Source organism: Danio aesculapii, chromosome 11 (genome assembly GCF_903798145.1).
Source record: "Danio aesculapii chromosome 11, fDanAes4.1, whole genome shotgun sequence".
Lineage (NCBI taxonomy): Eukaryota > Metazoa > Chordata > Actinopteri > Cypriniformes > Danionidae > Danio > Danio aesculapii.
In genome coordinates this window covers 10,633,394-10,650,465 of record NC_079445.1, presented here as the reverse complement: position 1 = coordinate 10,650,465, position 17,072 = coordinate 10,633,394, and the positions used below count along the sequence as shown (strand labels likewise).

Genomic DNA, 17,072 nt, shown 5'->3' with positions numbered 1-17,072 from the left:
AAACCTCATCCGCACCATCAGCTTGATCAGATTTTACAAGTTTAACAATTGTTCGTTAGATGTTAAATTTAGGCTAATTGTCTGCTAACATGTGGTTTGAGATTTGCTTCATGTCTGATTGCGTTGATGTGTAATGACAAAATTATGTTTTATTATTTTTCTGTTATTGTTAAGTGAAAAGTTGGGACGTTGTTTCAAAGCATAGCTCAGTAGCTTTGTACATGCAAGATACACAAATGTAGTCTAATTTCTCTCAGCAAATGTTTATTTATTCACTTCCGACTACAGCTCAGGAGATGGCGGTATGCACCTTAAAGCGATTCACAAATAAATACGGAGAAGAAGAAGCAGCGTCAGAAAAAGGGTTAGAAAAAGTTGTAACTTGCAAGAGGTTTAAAACGTTGTCATTTCAAACAACATTAACCTAACCACGATGGCATTGGGGTCTTTTTATTCACTTATGGTAAGCCGCATGATGGCAGTAGCCGATGAAATATTCGACTCTGTAAAAGAGAGCATAATTGAATATGAGCAGGAGATTGAGCGTCTGAGGCAGGAGAACTGCTGTCTGAGGAGCAGAAGATGCAGATGTGTCGAAACATGCAATGGTCAGTGTTGTATAATAATTGTTCAAAAATGATCTCATTATCTTATTTTACATTATAAAGACAGAGACCAGCATATTAAAAATATTGAATCCCTATTATATTTGAAGAATGAGGTAGAAAAAATTTACCATAGTATTTGCGTAAACAATAGTGGAATTGTTTTGTTTATTGAGGTAAACTTGGTTTTATTCGCATATTCGTTCAGTGACAACTTGTGACATGCTCCCTGTATTGTTTAGCATGGTACTTCGATTATTGGGTCTGAAATCACATGCAAGGCTTCAAAACAGCATTACCACTATTTATTTGACTGTGCACAGTCTTGTACTTTGATATTCACTGGCTACTAAAAATGATTTCACTATTTAGAATTTGCAAATGCGTTTCTGAAATATTAATGAAAAAGTACAAATATGTGAATATAAAACCAACTTTACCTCAGTTTTTGTTTGGAGTACCTTATAAACTAACTGTACTTCTGCTAACTAACTATACTGTTAGTTGTTTCAAGGATTCCGCATAATAATATATTATGTGTATGAATATAAGCTTGTTATGCTGTATATATTTTTTATTAACACCAGCAGTTTTATGTGGTTTTAAAAGCTTTAGATAAATCCTGTGTTTAAAGAAAAATACATTATTTTAGTATTGGTATAAAGCTGGTTTTATATTTCCACATTCATTCATTTTTGAAATGTGACAATTTCTGGTATGCTACTTTAAATATTCTGTCTGAAATTGCATGCAAGTGTGACTTCAAAACAACATTAGCATGATTTAATTTTGTGTTTCTCAACCACGTCCCTGGAGGACCGCCAGCACTACATGTTTTGGATTTTGGATCCTTTGTTTGTCACGCCCATTATAGGTTATAGGCCCGGTTTACACTAATCCATTTTAGTTTTAAAACGCATAACTTTTGTTATGGTTACACCTTCCGTCCACACTACCCCAGAGTTTTCTAGGCCCAAAAACTGTGACCATTTTGGTTTTAAAACGCTGCTGCTCCATGTCAGTGTGGATGGGGGAAATTGGAGACATCTGAAAATGGAGGCATGGCTGCAGACATTCGCCTGATTGGGGCTTTTTCTCAATATCAAGTACACAAAGTTCAGTCTTGCATCCTTTCCTTGTAAGTTCAGACTTCGGAAGTTTGATATGGAAAACAAACTCCTGAGGACACATTGGGTAAATCCTAAAAGGGAACAGTGTAGTTTACAACGTCATTCACATCGCCCTCCCTGCGGAAAAAAAAAAAAAAAAAAAAAAAAAAAAAAAAAAAGTCTGGAAAATGATCAGCTAAAATCAGCTTGACCAGCCTGGCTAGGCTGGTCAAGCTAGTTTTAACTGGTCATCTCCCAGCCTGACCAGCTAAGACCAGGCTGGAAATCAGCATGGAAATGGCCAAAACCCCTCTAAAATCAGTTTGGTTGACCAGCTAAAACCAGCCAACCAGCTTAGGCTGTTTTTTTTCAGCAGGGCTGGCTAAGTTGTTTCACTATTTTAACAATAAACTGAAAACATGATAAAAAGAACTGCCTATTTTTAATTTTGGTATTAACAACTTAACAGACACCAAAAATGTTGAGGCGTCGTGTAGCTACATATTTATATGACCGCCATCTTCACTGTATGCATATTTATAAAAAAAACAGCCTATAACATAACTGCCTTTCATTTTCATTGAAAAATATGAATACCCTGTCTCTTTTACTGAATATCAGTTGTAATAATCAATAATGGCCATTATAAAAGTATAACGTACAATACGTTTATACAATATAGGAAATATAGGCAAGAAGTCGAATGTGCAGAATCAGTGTACGTGGTTACATTCATTAATATATTAACTTATCTTTGCGCTCAGCCAAACCACGTTACCTGAGAACAAGTAATAGATTCAAAAGACCAAAGAGTCGTTAGATAGAGACAAGATGAATTAAATATCATGTTGAGCAACTATAGTGAGATGAAATTCAGCGGACGATTCTTGATGAATTGTCCGACACTGCTCTCATCTAGGGAGGTGGGCTCAAATCACCCGCTCACTGCCTGGATGTCAGACGTCCAGGCAGTGGAGTGTGACGTCCACATATCCTGCAGCGCATGCCAGATTGTGTGTGTGGACACGTGATGTGTGTTTTCAAAGGTATAGCGTGGATGGAGATCTTTTCATAAATGCTAGGAGAAATGTCAGTGCGGGCGTGGATCATTTTCATTCTAAAACGCTGTTTTAAAACTAAAACGCATCAGTGTAAACTGGGCCTCAGTCTCTGCTAATGAGCTGATGATCAGAATCAGGTGTGTTTGGTTAAGGAGACATAGAAAATGTGCTGAGCTGTTGGTCCTTGAGGAACGTGTTTGAGAAACACTGATTTAATTGACTGTGAACAGTGACTATGTTTACATGGACATCAGTAATTGAATTATTTGTCTTAATCTAATTAAGACATAATAAGATTAAGGTGTTTACATGAGTTGCTTTTTGAATGTTCCTTTCATGATCCCGTTTTACATGTTATAGCACATAATTCAATTAATGTCATTGCATCACCGTGCTATCCACATTTCCTTTGGAGTTTCACGTAATTTCGGGTGTTTCATTTTTCATTTGTCACCTTTAACTGTGGTTTGGCACTTTCACTTTCATTCGGGAACATTTCATGCATGCCCCCCGTGACAAACGAGATATTGGATGCAACTATGAACTCCTGGAAGTTGGAAATGCTGGTTGTTTTAAAGGAAGTTCATACCACGTCTGAATGGAAGAAAAAAAAACCTGCACTTAACGATACAGGTGTCTGTGGTCTTCAATGACTCGGTAGGTGCAAAGAGTGTGGGTGAGTGTGTGTGGACTATCCTGTCGCAAAATGCGGCGAAAAGTCCTACATAACAGTAATAGTTCGATTAAGGTGTTTACATGTCTGCACTGCACTTCAATAATGCGAATAATTTCTCTTTAGTTCGATTATGACCTTAATCGGATTAAATTAATAAAAAATTGCTGTTTACATGGTAGACTCTTAATCAGAGAATGGTCTTAATCGCATTAAAATCGAATTATTGGTGTCCATGTAAACGTACTCGATGTTGTGCTTTGATAGTCATTGCCGTACTTTAAAGAATATTGAGAAGAAGTCTGAATGTGTGAATATAGAACCAAATTTACCTCAATAATTTGAGCGTGGGTCAAAGAAACCTATACTGACTCAACTCTGATAAATATTTTGATATACTATGATATGTAGCGGAATGACAATAAAGCTCGACTTGATTTGATAATAATAATCTATGGATAAAAGGTCAACGATTAAACAATATACAGGTTTTTTCACATTAATGTTAATATTTTTTGTGACATTGCTATTGTTTTGTAATTTAAAATGAATCTTGCGGCTCATGTCACACAGATACTTCGAGTCCAAGAGATGAAGTTCTGCGGGGTCAGAGCGGTTCACCACTCTCAGAAATTCGAATGAAATTGGAGGTTGCTGCTGTGATGTCCCCTGATCCTTCAGGTCAAGCTGCTTCCATTGTTTCTTCCCTTTCTGAAGATGTCACGGGGCAGGAACCGGATCAGTGCCTCACGCCTCTGCAAAAGGAAATGGTGAAGAATGAAGATAGTGGCGGTACAGATGCATCAATCACAGTTAAGTCTGAGCTGTTTGATCATCAAACTAGTGAAATGAATTCAACCGCTGCACTGCCTGACCACGTCTGTCAAGTTGACTATCTAATAAGTGAACAAGATGTTCAAACTGACCTCGAAACCTTTAACAAGAAGATCCGGAAGGGTAGGCAAAAGCAGAAGAGTGTGATATGCAAGATTTGCGGAAAGTCTTTCAAGAACAAAGAACATTTGCAGAGTCATTTTATTTTGCATCAGAACGAGAGGCCGTTCTCCTGTGTTTCATGCGGGATTCGTTTTAAGACGAAATTCAACTTGAAAGAACACGAGCGAATCCATTCAGGGGATTATCGATACAGCTGCCCGCGGTGTGGAAGGGGCTTTTCTCGTTCGAATCATGTCAGAAGCCACCTCAACTCTGCACGCTGTTATCTAATTGAGTCTCTAAACCAGTAACAAGTACTACATTTTAGTACTTTATTAGATATAAGACACTAAAACAAAAGACAGATTTTGATTGAAAACAAGTTATTGGTCGCTCTTGGTCTGACTTGTTGGGTTGTTGGATTTCAGAAATGATTATCTTTAAAGCTCTGGGATGTATCCTTATCATTTCGATGTCATTTTCTGGTCAAATTTTTTCTGTATCAAATAATCTTCCACCTTACATGTTTACCTTAGTTCATACTGTAGTGAAATGTTCAAAATATTTGAACTGACAATCGGGGTGATTCTGTTATATGGAATTATAAAAGTTCTGGAAAAATAAAGTTCTGAAAAAGTCATGAAAATTTGTTTACCAAATGTCTGTATAGTTGACATTGTTTTTAATTGGTAATATTGGCAGGGGTTGACTTTCCACGGGTGATTTAATTTCTGGAATATGATATAATTTTAGATGGTCTTTTTAAGACATGGATTTTAGAAATTGATTTGTTTTAAGTCGTGGAACGTCAAGAGATTTTTACCAATGTACACTACCTAACAAAAGTCGCAAAAGAAGGAATACATTTTCAAAGTGGCCTACATTACCTTACAAAAGTCTTGTCGTCTATCCAAATTTTAGGAACAACAAAAAATAACTTGACTTCTAGTTGATCATTTGGTACCAGACGTGGCTTATATGAAAGGTAAAGGCCTCTAGATTACGCTTATTTTACCAGAATAAAATATAATCATGTCTTGATTTTTAATTATTTAATTAGGACAGTAAGGTCTGACTTTGCTTTGACAAAAGTCTTGTCACTTAACAAAAATAGTGTACAGTATAGAATATAAAGTCATGGAGCAGTGGAAAAATAATTAATATTGTGTATGACTCCCATGAGCTTGTAGGACTGCATTCATACATCTCTGCAATGACTCGAATAACTTATTAATAAATAAAGTCATCTGGAATGGCAAAGAAAGCGTTCTTGCAGGACTCCCAGAGTTCATCAAGATTCTTTAGATTTATCTTCAATGCCGCCTCCTCCTCCGGCCATCTTACCCCAGACATGCTCAATAATGTTTATTTCTAGTGACTGGGCTCGCCAATCCTGGAGCACCTTGACTTTCTTTGATTTCAGGAACTTTGATGTGGAGGCTGAAGTATGAGGAGCGCTATCCTGCTGAAGAATTTGCCCTCTCTTGTGGTTTGTAATGTAATGGGCAGCACAAATGTCTTGACACCTCATGCTGTTGATGTTGCCATCCACTCTGCATATCTCTCGCACACCCCCATACTAAATATAACCCTAAACTATGAATTTTTTCTTGGCCTGATTTCTGTGAGAATCTTGGGTCCACGCCGGTTCCAATAGGTCTTCTGTAGTATTTGTAATGATTGAGATGCAGTTTAACAGATGATTCATGGGAAAAATCTACCTTCTGCCACTTTTCCAAATGATCAACTAGAAGTCAAGTTATTATTTGTTGCTCTTAGAACTGGGATGGACGACAAGACTTTTGTAAGGTAGTGTATTTTTTTTCTACACTGTTTTTCTTCATATCAATGCTATTTCACATTTATTTTAGCTGTTATACATTTTCATCTTCACTTTATTCCTTTCACACTCATTAACTGGGAATTGCCAAAGTTAAAAACCAAGTCTAACATGCCAGAATAATCTAGATTTTAAGATATGTGTCTCCAGAATGATCACTTTAAAACTGGGTGTTAAAAAGTAACGACAGAAAAGCTAAATGTAAAGTTTGTAAAACTAACATCTAGCTATCAAATTTGGGGGAGGGAGCACTTAACAGCCAATCAAAGAGTATTAGCTATATTTCCATCCAACTATTTCTATTTGCATTTTGGATATGCGCATAAAAAATTGGTTGATGGAAATTCCAAGGCGCATGTCATTTTTGAAACTGTGCATAAAAACATATGTGCATAACTGAGTAGGATAAACTTTTTATTCGTTAAGAAAAGCAAGTTATTTATTATATAAGAAAAAGTTTCACGCAGCTTCTCAAACCTCAGTAAATTCCGGGGTTTTTTTTTTTATATTTGGCGGCAGATAATAAGGAAGTGACGATTTTATTCTCTTTGTCTTCGCTGCTTTATTCGCACGTCTTTTATGCAATATTCCAGTTTAGCTCATAAATTTAATACACATTTTTGTATGGAAACATAGCTATTGCCTCAGATTTTTCTTTTAATCTTTGTTTTTAATGCAATAAGTTATCATTTTAAGTGTTATGTTGCTGAATTAGTTAATATGATTTAAAGTAATTTTTTTTATTTACCTTTAAATCTGATTAAATAAATGTGGATTTTACCCATGCCAGCTTTAATGTAATATAGCTTGGTAAATTTACCTTTGGCCTATGGCTCTCAATGATATTTGGCTTTTGACCCTTTTATAGGAAAAAGTTTGGGCACCCCTGGCTTAGTCGATGCAACTACTGATGCGGTACTGTGTGTTTTTAGATTTCTCAGCTAGATGCTAATTTTCGAACAGGTGTTGCTTTTAGTTGATAAGATCAGATTATTTTAACAAGACTAAAGAAGAGACATACAAAACTCAGTTCTGTATGAAATACGTCAACAGCTGAGCGTGCTGTTATAGAAACATGTTCATTTCAGAACATGTGGCAGTAAATTTTTCAACTTGCAACACTTTAAACAAAAGAAGGGTCTGATAAAATAACAAACGTAGTTTTAAATTTTATAAAGAGTAGAGAACTCAGAAATGGAAAGTAAACAGACTGAAATCGTTTCCCACTCCAGTACATGAGATGGCGGTATGCACCTAAAAATCTGGCGCGACCCGCTAATAAACAAGGAAGAAGAAAGGGTGAGGAGGAAGAAAGGACGCTGTGAGGTTACGGAAGAAGAACGAGTTTGTTCTAAAAGCAACCAAAATGGGACTTGTGTCTATTCATTCGTTCCTATTGAAGCGCATGACTGCAGTAGCCGAAGAAATATTTGACGTTGTCAAAGACAGCATAACTGAATACGAGCAGGAGATCGAGCGTCTGAAGCAGGAGAACTGCTGTCTCAGGAACACGCTGAGTCAAAGCAGAGTCTGCAGCCGTGCAGAAACACACCATGGTTAGTCATGTGGTTTACTTAAGATTTCTTTTATTTCTAACTTTTTATATTTTCTATAGGAGTCGCATACATATTCGTTATAACGTTATTATTATATTATAAGCGTTATAGCTATAACTGTCCAACTACTGTAAATATTGTACATACTTTTTACCATCTAACCGTCGTAGTAACGTTATGTGAATGTTGATCAGTCGGTCTGTTGACATAATATCAGTTGTTGTTACTTAAATTATATTGGATTAAATTAATGAACATCGATATTAATTATAGTGCTATGTTAATATTTTTTAAAACATTTAATAGCGATTTATATAGTACTATAATATAACTTGTATAGAATGCAAGAGCTGTCACATTCTTCTTTCTTATGTTTTTTATATTAATTTCAAATCCTTTAATAAAGCGCTTAAGTTTAAATAAAACGCTTGTATGTCAGTTAGCTTATTTTAGGGATGCACCGATTAGGATTTTTTGGCCGATATCGATAACCGATAACTCTTAAGATTTGGAGGCTGATAACCGATATATTATAGCCGATAAATACAAATATTTCAATGTTATATTTTTATACAGTGAACAACTGATTTTATTTTAAAAACTTTAAATGAATAGTCTGCTCAAAGCAAAAAAGCAATAATTTCTAAATTGAAAGGTGATTATATAGACCTATATTCACGATTTTACATAAATTAGCATGCCAAAAATAAACAATTACCTTTTCTTCGCACAGCAATTTAACATACAACTTGACTGTTGCATAAAAATAATAGGGTAAATAACAAAATGGGATTTAATTAACAAACAATAAATATTAAATATATTTTAAGTAAAATGAAAATGAAAGAACTAAGAACTGAAACCAGCTCAAATGTTCTTGATCAAAACATTTTACAGTAATGTACATCTTCAAATATGTAATGTCCGAAAAGGTATTTTGAGAGGTGTTTTGACAGTTCAGAGCCACCATATAAGCATAAACCCTAATACAGATTGTATGATTTACTTTAGAAAACGCGGCATAAATTTATCCCATTTGGCGTTTTAGATTCTTTTGAACACATGTAGGTGTTGCTTGTCAATCTGAGAACGCTTCTATATTCCTTCTTGCTTTCAATTGTGTGAAAAAGGATCAATAAAATGTTTGTTAAACCTGTGTGATGCGCACGCACATGGAGTGTCAGATTTGTCCTCAAAATCAGATTTTGATACAACACCTGAGCATTGAGCTGTGTTTTATGACAAACACAGAGCATAAAATAAGACAAAATGTGGTGAGGGTTGAGAACCCATATGCCGGATTCAGTGACTGGTACACATCTCCCCTGCTGCTGTGAAGGTTCTGACAGCTCACAAGTCACCATGTGTGTGCTTGGTAATAGTCATCACATGCGCTCATTATAAATTTACAGATCAAACTGAATACAATCTTACATCAACACATGGCAAGCAACGCGTTGATAAGAACAAATAATCATATTAGGTTACAAAAAACCTAACACACTGTTTAGCACTGATGCTATTATGTTTACAAGTTTAACATTTTTTCCTGAGGTGAATTAAACCAAATTACACAATGACACTCTATCAAACATATCCACAATGTTAGGAACATGGTTACTTACTGAGTTATTAACGCACAGCAATACCACATGAAGAATGGACAGACTTGATGGAATAAACAATGTGAGGAGAGCTCCATTATAGTGCACTGGACAAGTCTGAATAATTTCGACCCACGTATGCGCGAGGCAGACAGTTCGGTACAATCACGTAACCTATCAGCTTAAAGATATCGACCTAATTTTGATATCAGACCGATAACAATAACATTAAAAATAGCATTTATCGGCCGATAACGATATGGCTGCCGATATATTGTGCATCCCTAGTTGATTCATATAGCACATTATTTACAACACAACATTGCCCAAAATGCAGAACACAATCAATACTAATTAAAATAAGTCCTACATCACATACATAAAAATTAAAACATAGGGCAAACCCCTCAACAATAAAAAGGCCCAAATGCTAAAGAACAAACATACAGTTTCAAAAGCTTTTTAAAAACAGATATAGTTGGAGCGTGTCTGATGTAGGGTGGAAGCCTGTTCCAGACTTTGCTTACACCGGGACCTTGGTACAGAAAGAATAAACTGATCAGAGGACCTTAGTGACCTACCATTATTATATACATGTAGGAGGTCTGATAAGTAAGGTGGTGCCAGACCATTTATCGATTTAAAGACAAAAATTTATCATTTAAAATCAATCCAGACCTGACAGGCAGCCAGCCCAGAGAGGAAATAACTGGGGATATGTGCTCATATTTGCGAGTCGCTGTCAGAAGTCTCGCAGCCGCATTTTAGACTAGTTGCAATTTATTTAGGGCATTTTGACTAATACCCACATACAAAGAGTTTCAATAGTTGAAGTCCTCCAAAAAATAAAAGCATGGATCACATTCTCAAGGTCATTTAAAGAGAGAAATCACTTTTGTCGTAAGTGGAAAAAACTGGATTTAACATCTGAATTTACTTGGTTGGTTTAATTTCAGATCACTATAAACTGAAACCCTAGGTTTCTAGCAACAGGCTTTTGATAAATTGATAGCTTACTAAAACCTAGTAATTCCAGAGGGGCAGGATCCCCAAACCAGACCAGATCAGTTTTTTCCTTATTGAAATGTAAAAAATTTGACGACAGCCAGGTCTTAACCTATATTTCCTCATGCCGATAAGATTTATAGTTTTTAGAATACATTTTTTTTAAATATTATATTTTTTAATAATCTGGGCATATAAAAAATTATACAAACCTCAAATTTGGCCAAAAGCTGTGTTCTGCATTAGATTTTGTTGCTATATCTTTTCAGGTTTATCACGCTATTAGTTTTCTAATAAATAATTTTTAAGCATTATTTTTCTCAAAAACTCATAAACTCCATAACTTAAACTCCATATTTTTTGATATGGCAAGCCATTTTTTCATGTATCACTTTCACACTTCAGCATTATGTTTTCAATAAAATATGGCAAGCCATTTTTACATAAGTCCAAGTCCAGTTTTTGACTGTCATAGACTTTAGCAACTGCCTAGCAACCACTTATGCTGAGTTCAGACTGCATGATTTTTAAAGTTGTCGTGTCACGGATGTTTTCACACTGCACGACTATCTGGGTTAGCGTTCTGTCGGAGCTGTGTGTACACTGTAGGATGGATCTGCAACAGGAGAGTTTACACTGCATGACTTTAAAATAGGAAGAATCACTGACAACTTTGTCCAAACTACGTCTCACAACCAAACAAATGCGAGAAGTGACATGGAAACAACGCGAGGTCACGTAGTGTAAAGAAGGCTCTAGCTTTAGAAACTTGTGATGCTCACCTTGCTTTTGAGTAGAATAAACAATCTCTCCTAAACTTTTTTTAAACTATTCGACCTGATTGTGATATTGATCAGATGACATGTCAAACAAACACAGTGCTCCTGCCAAATTTACATGAGTTTTTCCTCCATTTCTTGGGTCCAAATAAACTGGAAATGAGTGCTTTTAACTTCTCCCCCAGCCTCCCACTGGCCTATAGGTACCTGTACTAGTGAATGCTGCTCTCTCATTGGCTGTAGGTGATCACTGATGTTATTTTCGACGAGAACACATTTCACACGCCATGATTTGAATCATGTCAAATATCTCACGGGCGTCGGCGACTCATCGGCAATTCTCTCAGATCACGTCACTGTGTAATTGTCACTCATGTGAACGAGCACCGATTTGCCTGTGATTTCAGGCATTTGTCTGCGATTTCTCAAAACCCTCAACATCCTATCGCAGTCACGTTGGCTTTCTCAAGCCAAAATCAAAGTTCGTCAACGAACTTTAGGTTCTAGTTTCAAATTTGCTCATCTTGGCGTTTCCATCAACCATTTTCTTTATGCGCAAATCCAGAATGCGCATAAAAACATCAAGATGCGCATAAATTTGGAAATTGTGTATAAAAAACATGCGCAAAACTGAGTAGGATAAACTTTTCATTCATCCATTCGTTAATTTTCTTTTTGGCTTAGTCCCTTTATTAATCTGGGGTCGCCACAGCAGAATTAACCGTCAACTTATCCAGCATATGTTTTATACGCAGCGGATGCCCTTCCAGCGGCAACCCATATCTGGGAAACCCATACACACTCATTCGCTTGCATACATACACTATGGACAATTTAGCTTACCCGATTCACCTGTATCGCATGTCTTTGGACTGTAGGGGAAACCAGAGCACCCCGGAGGAAACCCATGCAAACGCAGGGAGAATATGCAAACTGCATGCAGAAACGCTGTGAGGCGACAGCACTACCTACTGCGCCACTGCGTCGCCAGGATAAACTTTTTATTCAATAAGAAAAAAGCGCATAAACTACAACGGAAACACTTTTACTAAACAAATTCCAGTTTTCGTTTTAGGAGATCACGTGATGATAAAAATGTGTGTGAATGAATAAACCAGCAGGCTGAGCACACTGTAAAGCATCTAAAATGTTGTTGTGGTCATTCTAAAACGCCGTGACCATTTCAGCATTATTGTGTTATTAATTGTCTCCAGAACTCAGCCTCTGTGTTCCACGTCTCACACCTTCAAACACCACCATGTGTTCATTCTACGTCGTAATACTAGGTTCTGAGGCACAATTATTTAATAAATAAAGAAAAGATTCACACAGCTTCTCCTACCACAGCAAATTTCAATTTTACTTTTGATATTTTGCACCAGTTTATCAGGAAGTGATGATTTAGTTCTCTTTGACTCATTGGATGTAAACGCTGCTATATTCGCATGTCTTAAATGCGATATTGCAGTTTTGCGCATAAATTTATTTAGCATCTTCGAATGGAAACATAGCTATCGACTGTGGCTTTTCTAGCATTGACTCCTCCAGACTGTACATTTGGGACTAAGTCTGTGTATTGTATTGCAGAGAAATGAGTTCTAAATGTCATATTAAATTAAATTGAATAGTTTTTTATGCTTCATGTCACACAGATACTTCAATGCCCAAAGGTGAAGTCACGCAAGCTCCCTTGGCTTCAGACATCTCAGAAATACGAGTAAAGATGGAGGTTGCTGCTGTACCAATGAGCAATGCTTCAACCAGCACTTCTCCCATTTCTGAAGAATTCAAATGGTGTGAACCCCATCACTACCAGTCAAATCTGCCAAATGTGCTGCTGAGGAATGAAGAGAATCTTGGGACAGATGCAGAATCATCAATCACAGTTAAGTCAGAGCAGTCTGATAATCAGGCTAATCATTCATACTCTGCTGCAGTGGAGGTTTGCATCGATTCCCAAACTGAATATCCAGCACCTCAACAAGATCCCACGTCTTTTCAACTTTACACTGAGACTTCTAATGAGACGAGACCAAAGGCTGGTCAGCGTCAACAGAATATATTATTTTGCAGGTTTTGCAGAAGGCTCTTCCGCACCAGAGGACGCTTGCAGAAACACCTGCTAGTGCACAAGAATGATGTATATTTATGGAACAGTGCCCCATCTGGGAGTCGATTCAAATCCAAAATCCATTTGAAGCCACAGGAGAGGCTGCATACAGGTGATTATTGCTACAGCTGCCTTGGGTGTGTGTAAAAAAAGTGTTTATTTTTGCAGCTTATACATACATTTAAATTAAAAAAGTATTTGATTTTAGATTTATAGAATATATAATAGAACAGAGTAAAGATAAGTAAAAAACAATGCTTTATGGTTTTCTGAAGAGGAACAGTATTCAGGTACAGATATTGAACAATCAAACAGTTATTAATAATATCTTTTTTTTTAAATCTTTATTAATTAAACTCATCCTGCGATGTGACTATTACGGATACACACATTGCGATATCGATGCTCAAATAAAATATTGTGTAGCCCTAAAAAATATATACATTTTAATTTGAATCTATGTGTAAATTGCAAAAATAAGAACTTTGACATGGAAATAAGACTTCATCAACCGTATTTTATAGTTTTTATAGGTCCATTAAAACTCAAAAGAAAAGATAGTTGCCATTTCAAAGCCTTTATGTAATAAAATGTATATTTTAAAATTTTTAATTGTTTAATTTTAATTGCATGTCCAAATTATTTATATAAATATGAAGAGTTCAGATGCAAAAGCCGCTAAACGCCACTTCCGCCAAAAATGAGATCATGACATTGAGCGAATACTTTAGGCATGTAGTACATGTTCAACAAATAGATTTGCTTCAAATCATCTAAACTGAGCATCAGCACATTCAGAAATAACAGTTTGTTGGCAAAAGCCGCTAAATGCCACTTGCCTTTGACAGTAAAAGCCGCTATATCCCGAGAACCAATCAGAACGCGTGAAAGAAAACACATTGTACAGACGTAAGTATAGCATGCACGGCAACTGCGTTTCACAAAAGACAGAGTTAAGATGCCGTTCTTTTATCCCATGTAGATGCTATAAACAAGGGACCAAGCTTCTAAAATTGTCTGAGAGGCATCCCCTTTTTGTCCAGTAGACCTACCTTGTGTTTTATTTGCTAATTTAAGCTATTTTTTTAAAAAAGATAAATGTAATGTATAAAACTAAACATTATTTATATTACTTCATAATACCTATACGTCTGATAAGCTTTTTATATTAATGGACAATGCATAGATATTGATGTTTCACAATGTTTTACTCTACATTATTTGATTCTACCAAGCTGAGTTTAAAATGTTTACAACGTTTTTATTGCTCTACTTACATTAAATGTAAATCCCAAATATCAGAAATGACAAAAGAACATAATTATAGGAGCCTGATAGAAAATTCTCATTTACAAGAAAGATGGATTTAGAGGGTTTTATATATATATATATATATATATATGTATATGTGTGCGTGCGTGCGTGCGTGTCATCACAAACACTGCAAAAGGCCTGTTGGAACCAGCATGGACCCAAGATTCTCATAGAAATCCATCAATTTGGGTGAGGAAAAAATCATGGTTTGGGGTTACAATCAGTATGGGGGCGTGTGAGAGATCTGCAGAGTGGATGGCAACATCAATAAGCCTGAGGTATCAAGACATTTGTGCTGCCTGTTACATAACCACAGGAGAGGGCAAATTCTTTAGCAGGATAGCGCTCCTTCTCATACTTCAGCCTCCATATCAAAGTGGATGCAGTCATCCAAGCTCATGGGAGTCATACACAATATTAATTCTTTTTCCACTGCACCATGACTTTATGTTCTATACGGAACATTATTTTTGTTAAGTGATAAGACTTTTGTCTCATCAAAGTCAAACCTTACTGTCCTAATTAAATAATTAAAAATCAAGGCATGACCATGTTTTATTTTGGTAAAATAAGCGTAATCTAGAGGCTTTTTGCCTTTCATATAAGCCACTTCTAATACCAAATAATCAACTAGAAGTCAAGTTATTATTTGTTGTTCCTAAAACTTGGATAGACGACAAGACTTTTGTAAGGTAGTGTAGGCCACTTTGAGAATGTATTCCTCCAGACTGTCAGTTTAAAAAATCATCTCGAACCATTAATGGATTATTAGTTAAACGAAATTGAATCACCTGTGACAACGCACATGTGATAAATTGGATAAACACTCTGTCCTCCACCAAGTTTGACACACCCAAGAGCAGTGGCATTGTATCATTGCCAGCAGCTCTGAGCGCAGATTTGACGATGTTGTGGAAATGCACCGTAAGCGCTTGTTCACACAAAATGCGTCTTTGCAAAAACCGAATAGTTAAAAAAAAGCACAGCATAAAGCATGAAGGTATCCGGTATGAACTTGCAATGTTTGTCCTGCATCTGACTTTTTCTTTTTGGTCCACTGCTATGGAACTAACAGTAATGAGCAGCACTGCATTTAAGTTCTTTTAACTTCACACAGCATCTAAAAATAAATGTGAGTCTCATGTGCATCACTATAAAAGATGGAAGACCCAAGCATAATGATCACACTTGTCCATCGAGCAAGTGTTTACATTGAAAAACAATACACTGTAAAAAAATGCTGGGTTCTTCAAGCGATTTGTGTTGGGACTACATGAATGGATTAAGTTAACTTTTATTTATTTATTTTTTTATACAAATTTAAGTGGCTTGAACATGAAACAAGTTTTTTTTTTTATTTCAGCTTATTTAATACAAGTAGTCACAACAAGCAGCAAACATATTTTTTGTGTAGAAAGGTAGCGCATTGTAAAGGAAAAACAAACTATGTAAACAGCCACTAACAGTACATTTATTTGTCTACAGAAAGACAAGCAGAGACAAATTGGACTGGAGAACTGCCAGGCTCGCAGCGCTCCCATGTGGACACAAACCAACGCAACTCTGACAAATTAAGTTCATCCGATCAAGACCATGGGAATTATCCTTTCTACTGCAAGGTATGCGACAGACCTTTCAGACGTCAAAAGAGCATGCAAAACCACATGCTTTTGCACCAGGATGAGCGAAACTACGCTTGTCAGTTCTGCGGGAGGAAATTCCATAAGAGCTGGCATCTGGCAGAACATTTGCGGATTCACACTGGAGAAAAACCATTTGGATGCAGTGAATGCGGAAAGAGGTTTGTTCAGTGGAATCAGGCAAGATCACACATAATCAAGCACCACGAAGGAAACATGTCTCTGTTAACAAAGGCATGATCCTGTAACCTGCTTTTTGCTATTATCTCTTGTTTATCTTGAAAATTCAGTCAGTCATAATTTAGAATTTTAAATGTTGATTCATATTTATGCCATGGATTTTGTAGATATATACATTCCTCGTTCCCAATGTCTGTCATTTACAAAGAATTATAACTTTATTATTATGTTCATGTAATATGACTAATATTCATTGTTTCAAAGCATCTTTACAGTAAAAATGTATAGACTCCAGTACTAATTTGGGAAATTTCATAGGACGTTATTGTGTGGTTCTTTTGAATGTTTCATTAAACATTAGGCTCCAGTATGTTTGTCATTATTTGCCCAGCAAGCAAACCAAAGGCAACTCTTATTATATAAACAGCTTCAGAAATCTGATTGTTTGAGAGTGGTCTCAATGATTAATTATAAATTATATATAAAGGCTATCCGAATCATGCCCGGGCACATCTCCTGGTTCATTTGACGAGTATGAGTGCTCTGAATTGTGCCTGAGCACGGTTCAGTTGGAAGAGGTGTGCCAGAGTGCTGTTCGGTCAGGCTTTGGTGCGGTACGCATGTATTGTGAGTGTAAAGTGTGCCTGAGCGCGAAACTGA

At 36.3% G+C, this 17,072-nt stretch overlaps 2 protein-coding genes across 2 annotated transcripts; both read left to right on the top strand.

The window, feature by feature from the left end:
• The first annotated feature begins 341 nt into the window (after window positions 1-341).
• Window positions 342-5,004, top strand: zgc:173548 (uncharacterized protein LOC100126026 homolog). The gene is made up of 2 exons (XM_056468382.1): window positions 342-608; window positions 4,022-5,004. The coding sequence occupies exons 1-2, from the start codon at window positions 434-436 to the stop codon at window positions 4,693-4,695; spliced, it is 849 nt and encodes a 282-aa protein (XP_056324357.1). The 5' UTR covers window positions 342-433; the 3' UTR covers window positions 4,696-5,004.
• Window positions 5,005-7,518: 2,514 nt separating this feature from the next.
• si:ch211-253b8.2 (uncharacterized protein LOC562114 homolog) lies at window positions 7,519-16,832 on the top strand. The gene is made up of 3 exons (XM_056468381.1): window positions 7,519-7,780; window positions 12,821-13,390; window positions 16,078-16,832. The coding sequence occupies exons 1-3, from the start codon at window positions 7,591-7,593 to the stop codon at window positions 16,470-16,472; spliced, it is 1,155 nt and encodes a 384-aa protein (XP_056324356.1). The 5' UTR covers window positions 7,519-7,590; the 3' UTR covers window positions 16,473-16,832.
• Window positions 16,833-17,072: the final 240 nt, after the last annotated feature.